This window comes from Agrilus planipennis, unplaced genomic scaffold (genome assembly GCF_000699045.2).
Source record: "Agrilus planipennis isolate EAB-ADULT unplaced genomic scaffold, Apla_2.0 scaffold177, whole genome shotgun sequence".
NCBI lineage: Eukaryota > Metazoa > Arthropoda > Insecta > Coleoptera > Buprestidae > Agrilus > Agrilus planipennis.
Genome location: NW_020438926.1, coordinates 458,008 through 465,400, shown reverse-complemented (window position 1 = coordinate 465,400; position 7,393 = coordinate 458,008). Strand labels below are relative to the sequence as shown.

The window sequence follows — 7,393 nt, the reverse complement described above, 5'->3', positions numbered from 1 at the left end:
ATGTCGTTATAGCAGATATCGTTTTAAAGAGTTGTGTACGTTAGTTGGACATATTATTGTGTATGAAATTCGAGTCGTCGTGACACTCGAATGGATGTTTCTCAATTTATTTGTAATTTGTTAGAGCTTTCCTTTCTTGTAGTACTCGGTATGTAGGTAGTATGTGTGTGTGTTCAGTAAAGTTCGAGCGTATCAAACAACATCAGTAAATAATTTAGTTATCCGTGCACTGAGAGAAGAAAACTGTTGAGTGAACAAAAAAATACTTAATTCAAATAATTTTGACGGTCACCTATTAGTGATAGTCTCAATGCATTCCGTTAACATTTAGAAACGGTCCAGTATTATTTGTTATGATAACTAATAGGAATGTTTAGTAGATGTGTATCTTGTGTTTTAATCAACACAAAGTTTGTATTTGTCTAGACAACTTCCGCAATTTAAGTAAAATTGCACTAATTTTACATCAATGCGTAGAATTTGTTGAATCAACACTTGCCTATATATTAGGTAGAAAATTGAGCAGTTTAAATGAAACGTATTTATTTTTACATACACCTGCACAGTTTCTTGAGTCAATGTTCAACTGTGTGTACGACAAACTCTTTGAGCACGTTAAATCACACACTCACCTCTTTTTACATCAACCTGCAAAATTTATTGAATTGACACTCTTACACTGTTGAATAAAATATCTTAGTTGTTTGAAGCAACAACTTCTTTTGTAAGGTAAACCAATTAAAAATTTTCACTGGATATTTACAGATAATTGAAATTGGTCTCTTTTTCCGATCTTCTGAATTCCTCCATGATTTAATTGATGGTTGCTTTGTAAATGTTTCGCTAAGTATAGCTTCAATAACTTCATTCAGTGGAGACCGATGACCAGGCATTGCAGCTATAGTAGGCGAAACGTTTGCATATCAACCCTAATCAAGTGGACCACGGCGAAGAAAGGAAAAAGAAATGAACCTCTTACCATGAAAGCCGATATTGGATCACGTTGTATAGTCCTTCAATTAGTTTTGAACTATTTACTGTAATTATTAAGAAGCGTGATAAACATTTACTCTAGAATAACCATGTGTTGTAACTAATCGAAAAAATGTACAACGTAAGCCAATTTCAATTTTAAACACATTAGTGATAGGTATTTGATACACCTTTCGAACTGCCGTTTATTGTAGTTTTATTTTAAACGATTTGAAACATGTCCCTGGGCCTTCTCTTCCATTATAAATTATTATAACAAAGAGAAGAAACGGGAATGCTTGGATTGAATAAAATGCCCTTTAGCAAAATATAATTGTAAAAAAAAATAATAAATGTAAAATAAAACCGTTTATTTAAAAAAGTTACACACTGAAAAGGTAGTTATACATATGTATATATAATACAAAGCGGTGCATTTTTTACAATATAATTTTTTTTATAATATTTTTCNTAATTTTGGTGTTGCAATACCAAATTAATTATTAACAATATCAAAATCTGGCATTAAAATGTAATTCCAAATAATTTACCTTTACGTGGCAAATAATACTCTTTTGACATTCCACAACAGTTGGTTTCCAGTGTAAACTGTTATTTCTGATTCTTCCTTTCGGTGGAATTAAATTAGACAGAAGCATTATCTGAATCGCAATTCTGCTATCTAAAGAAAATAAATTGTAATTTTTAACACTACCAGAAACCAAAAAAGCATTAAGTACCTTCGTTGAGATCATTAATACTTAAAATACTCAATAGTTCATCTGTGGTGGTGTCATGGACTGGCTTAATGGATAACAATTTCTCGAAAAATGATTCCCATTTAACATATAAATTCATGTTACTATCAGGAAACATACACTCAAAGTCGATTTGAATCTACAATGTTATGTAGGTTATTTCAGAAGTTTTTTTTTTAAATAAACCATTGTTTACAATGTAGCAATATATAATCTTTACTAATATAGGAAATTAACTTTTGATATTTCTACGTAAATCGCCGTCTCTATGTTTTATATGTATGTGAAATTTTTACCAAAGAAATTGCTTTCTGGTGCTTTAAAATAGGCCATTCTTCCAAAAATTTCGTTACTGTGGTAACTGAGGTATTTCTTCGTAATGCAAAGCTAGTATTCCAGTGTTTAATAACAGCATCCCATGGTTCCATAAAATGTTTAAGCCACTTGGCACTTTCTTCCATTTCTCCTATAGTTTAATTCAAGGAAAAATGAAAATTTCATTAGCTGCCTAATTGCAAATTACTATACGTTTCACAAAACACTATTTTTTATTTAATTACACCTGCGTATTTTTTAATTTAAGTGAGCGAGTTGGTAAGGACAAGGTACTAAAGCGGTAATGTATTGAGTACTTTCCCAGTATTTCCCAGAAATATTGTTAATTGAGTTAATTTTAACAAAAAAACTCTACCTGTAATTGTTGAACTGCTCTTCTGTTTGTGAACCTCCGTCTCCTCTGCCACTTTTTCCGCTTTAAACAGTCTATTCAAATTTCGATATTTATCTACCAATTTTCCTTTAGCATTAATAGGTTTTAATTTCATTGATTCTTGTTTTCTTACACGAGGTATGTAATATACTTGTGGGTCTTCAGTTGGAAAAAGACTACTTATCTTATTCGCTAAATTTTGAAAATCAATTGGCAATAACCTCCTTAAAAATAAATTCAAACAGCTTTATATCAAATGTTTAAATAAAAATAATGTCTTTTATACTGTTTTCTGCATCTAACTAATGAATATGATGAAACAACTGACGTGTTGTAAACTTTATTCTTACGTTATAACAACTACTTTTAAATTATTACCCATTGCATTCAGTCATAAGTCCATTAATGAGAATATCGACTAACATATTTCTTGCTTTAGATGTTAATTTGTTTTCTCTTTTGTATGTTGAAAGCACATATTTTCCAGAATTTGTACCGTTTAAAAATTTGTAAAGATTTAAATTGAAGGATTTTCTTAAGCATGTGCTGAGCTCATTATCCCCATAAAAAGCAGTGAATCCAACTGGAGAAGAGGAAGCAAGAAATGCTTCTGAAATTTTACCAAGATTATCATTCTCTTTTGATCCCAAATGAATTGCTTCAACATTTTCTGTGTTACATTTTACGGTTACAATATCTAAATCTGCTTCATGTTCTTCAGTGGCAGATGAAGCGATTGACTAAAAGGGGATGTTTTTAAAAAAATCGTATTTATTTTCAACGTATAAGTAATAAAATGAAAATTCCATAAACCGGTTAAACAAAGAGAAAAATTCAACGATTAATGAAATTTTTATAAAAACGAAAATATTTTTTTAGTTTTTGTAATAATTACTCACAGATGATAATGTTTCACTGATATCTTCTTCGGTAATCACTGGTATGTCTTTAATATCCTTATATAATCTTAGATTTTTCAAAAATTTAAGTCTAGGACCAATTTTAGGAATTAGTTCCTTAACAATTTCCTCATTTAATTCAAGCATTGCATCTACATCAATTTCATGTTCTTAAAAAGCAATAAAATGCACATTAATGTTTAAATCTGCAGTAACTTAAACAGTTACAAATTTGGTAAATGCCAATGCTTACTTTCAAATATTTCAATGTAATCTGACAATCCCCAGTCCTCTAACATTTGCTTCGTGTTCATGTCAGTCATTTTTTATCTATAATTTATAAAGAAACTGTAAACACCCAAGTACTTAGAGTTTGTAAAACTAATTTTGTATTTAATATTAAATAAAAAGAGGTATTTTTACCATTTTCAATATTTTTCAAAAATCATCGTAAAGTCGACAGTCTTAAGAGTTGTTATATAAATTATACATGTATATACTTTACTTTAAAAAGATTTTCTTTTACTTTAAATGTAGCAACGTATTTATTGTCTATTTTTATTATGTGCAATCACACTAAAGAGGTAGGAAATCCAGTATTATATCTAATATTAGTTTATTAACGATTTCCAAAATGGATGAAATTTCATCAGATGAGCAAGAGATTAATTTTTACTATTAGCAATGTCAGAAGAGGAAGTTCAATTGTAAGTTCAAATGTATTTCATTATTTATCAAAAATAATTGGATATTTTTGCCCAATTTCTATTATTTATAAAATGAGTCGATCAGCTTTGCAAATTGTAACCAACATTAAATAGGATATTGTTGCAACACTTGTTTTAATTCAAGAAATAATAAGTTATATCATGATTTAGATCTTATTAGAAAAATTGGCGTGCGAATGAAATTAAACCAAAAATGATCTTGTAACTATTTTACACGCTTGTAATTCTTGTGTAGTTACCTACTTCTAGATACAGCAAAACACATTTATAATCATGCATATGTACTTATACCTAACATTGGCACTTGGTTAGTTACAATTACAAACAGGCACAGAGGATTAGAAAAATATGTTTATATTATAATTATTACAATAATTTACTTACCCTCACACAAACAAAATGAAAAATCCGGTAAAATAGTAGACGACGACACATTCACTCCACGGTAACTATTAAAATATTGATAGGTAATACGTGCGTTAAAATCGCATCTTGGATATTGCATCTTTTTGCACAATGCTCCCTTTGTTCTTTGTCCACGTCATTACGTGTGACCCTGAATACTTTGCGATTATTGGTCAATTCCAGGAGATTTTTGGGCCTTTTCTGCAAAACTTCTTGTTTGTTGAATCAAACGCCAAATGAATACAATTTAATATTTCCGTTATTTCATTCAACATAAAAAAGGGTTGTTCAGAAACGTAATTAATGATAAAAGAATACTTGTTGTTACATTAAAGGAAAAAACAAATTGCTTAACTTGATGAATAAAGACTATTGGAATGATGCAATGAACTTTTCCTTTAAAAACAATTTTGGTAAAATTTTTTTCAAACACTAAAGGTGATTAACTGAATCAAAATAAGTCAACAAAAAAAACCTTTCTCTTCAAATCCAAACCACGATTTCACTTAATTCTTCTTTTGTTGAAACAAAACAAAACCATTTCATTCAACATTCAAAAAGCTAACAGTTCAAAAGGTGTTGATCTAACAGCCTGACTTTTCTCAGTGCATTAGAACTATAAAAGCAACATTAATTTTACTGAAAAATCCAACTTAATTTACCTAAATTCGTCAATACCTACTTACCCTAATTATTTTATTGATATCAACTTTTGTCTGAAAAAAAGCATTAACACTTTTAGATACGCAACTAATGATCAAACTGAAAACTTTGAAGGACCTCTGGTCAACGCGACCCATACGGTAACTCTCACGTCACATAAAAGTCGTCGGTTTAAGCAGAAGATTTAGAAACTAAATTAAAAACGTATAGCGGTGAAACACTGATTGAATTTATTATGGGGATTTAACAAGAAGGGAAAAAAGTAAAAACTATGAAGAAAAATACATTAACGATGAGCTACTTTTGTAAAAATTAACATAGTGATTGGCGACCTACTTATCAATAAATAACTACAGTCAACAAATAGATTCATATTTTTCATAAAGGGAAAGCGAAATCTTTGTATCCTGGAAATGAGATTTATAGAGAACTCGTATTTATATGCGTAAAGGAAGATACTTCGATTTTACAGTTTTTGACATTAAATAAAGCGAACCCGCAACAAAGAGTGATAGTACATGAGTCACGTCGATATGGAAAAGCAACTAATAATATGTCGTTGAAACGAAAAGTTTCAAGCTTAAACAGAAAGCCGACGGGCATGGAGTCTCCGCTTTGGTCGGAGTCATTAGCACGCACGCGTTGCCTTCCGGTTCCGGTTCCGTTCTCATTGCTCCCTCGTTCTTCTTCTTCAACGCTGCCACTGCCCTGTTTGGATGGGTTCGGTATCCTATAGGGTTGTTGCTAAAGCCGTTTCTACTTCTTCCTCTTTCCCTGTGTATATCTCCTTCATTCTCTAATGCCTGCACGCCTGGCTATGCTTCTTGCAAATCCGGTTTAATTTTTAATTTGATTTACGAACAGAGTTCGCGTCCTAATTGGTTAACCTTGTTCCTTACATTAAATGTACCGTAAACGACTGAAGAATTCTTATTACAAAGGGAACTTGCAGGTTTCGCACCAGAAAGCCAGTGTAAAACGTATCTAGGGCTAAGTTGTTTCTTGTCTATTTTGTCCTTAAATTTTGATTTAAATCCGCTAATTTTGTTTATACTAAGGTGGGAATAATAATAAAAACGAGTGCTTATCTACAAATGTTCAAACAGTTCTAACACGACACCTACATGGACTCTGCAGCAAGATTTGATATACATGGAGTGAAAAATTCCTTATTGAACTGAAAACTACTGGGGATATGTTTTCATCGACATAATCACAAAATCATCAATTCCAAAACTGATTGGACATGCACCATTGCTCCTTCCTAATCAAGAGCCAATCTTCGCATTCCCAAAAACCGAAACATCCCATGTTCTTAACTATTTGGAAGCAGTAGTCTAATCTGAGTCTTCCTATGCCACTCTTTACTCCTGTTTCTGCTTCTTATCTCTCTAACTAATCCTTTATATCTTAAAGAATGTTTTACTATTCCATCTCTCCTTTTTGTTGTCGAGTTCCATGAGACTTCATCATAACAGTAAGGAAATGTTTCATATTAATTAGGAACAATCCTTCTCGATGTATAAATAACTAAATAAAATAAAAACCACAAAATATAGGTAGATTTTGTGAATAAAGACGAAGTAAATTATCCATCATCGTTATGGAGTGGAATACACGTTAGTACCGTTCCATTAAACAACGTTTTTACGAACGTTTTCCTCTCAAAGATGAGCCGCAATACGAAGAAATGCAGAAATCTGATTTACTACATAGAACAGAAATTTTTCGAGTAAAATAGAGAAAAAAGAAGAGCAAAAATTTACCATCCAACGCTTTAACCTAACCGACCGACCAGGCAGCAAACAGGCAGGCAGCCACTATTCCTTGCAGCCCTGTGCCGTCGTCGTTGAGCGAGTTGTGCTGCTGGATGCTTGCAGAAGCTGTTGATCAAAGGCGTGCGGCGCTGCAAAAGAACAGAGCCTTGTGCAGGTATTGAGGTGTGGAGGCTGGACGAATGCGTCCGTGAGGGCTTCACTCTTCAAACATTAAAAACTGCTCTCGACTCTCTCGCTGCTTTGCAGGTTCTATGCCTCGAATTTGAAAGTAATTGCTCGGATGCTCACGAGAGCCGTTTCTGGACGTTTTTTTGGAAGATTTTCGTGTAATGAAATAACCACCCGCCTAATTTAATGAACCTCGCGAGCCCACTTGTGCACCAGACCAATAGCCGTTACCTACCCCGGCCAGAGAAATGAACATAAAGGAAAATACTTCGCTTTACTACCTCTGCACACCTCTCCTCCTCGCCTCGAAGGT

At 32.3% G+C, this 7,393-nt stretch overlaps 1 protein-coding gene across 4 annotated transcripts; it reads right to left on the bottom strand.

Annotated features, from left to right (window-relative positions):
- Positions 1–1,453: 1,453 nt before the first annotated feature.
- Positions 1,454–5,040, bottom strand: LOC108738089. Of its 4 annotated transcripts, XM_025974059.1 has the most exons (9): positions 4,947–5,040; positions 4,451–4,672; positions 3,592–3,668; positions 3,339–3,508; positions 2,818–3,179; positions 2,422–2,663; positions 2,027–2,196; positions 1,713–1,869; positions 1,454–1,654 (listed from the first exon to the last, which is right to left on the bottom strand). In XM_025974059.1, exons 3-9 carry the CDS (start codon positions 3,659–3,661, stop codon positions 1,485–1,487), a joined length of 1,341 nt encoding a protein of 446 aa, XP_025829844.1. In that variant the 5' UTR covers positions 3,662–3,668; positions 4,451–4,672; positions 4,947–5,040; the 3' UTR covers positions 1,454–1,484. The 4 variants fall into 4 exon arrangements, with proteins under 4 accessions (XP_025829844.1, XP_025829845.1, XP_025829843.1 ...); XM_025974060.1 differs by lacking the exon at positions 4,947–5,040 and having other exon boundaries at positions 2,039–2,196; positions 4,451–4,811; XM_025974058.1 differs by lacking the exon at positions 4,947–5,040 and having other exon boundaries at positions 4,451–4,806.
- Between the last annotated feature and the right edge of the window lie 2,353 nt (positions 5,041–7,393).

Coding starts and splice junctions, on each gene's coding strand:
- LOC108738089 (XM_025974059.1), bottom strand. CDS start 3,661: ATGACTGACATGAACACGAAGCAAATGTTAGAGGACTGGGGATTGTCA. Junction 3,180..3,338: donor TCAGTGAAACATTATCATCT/GTGAGTAATTAT, acceptor ATCCCCTTTTAG/TCAATCGCTTCATCTGCCAC. Junction 1,655..1,712: donor TATTAATGATCTCAACGAAG/GTACTTAATGCT, acceptor TATTTTCTTTAG/ATAGCAGAATTGCGATTCAG.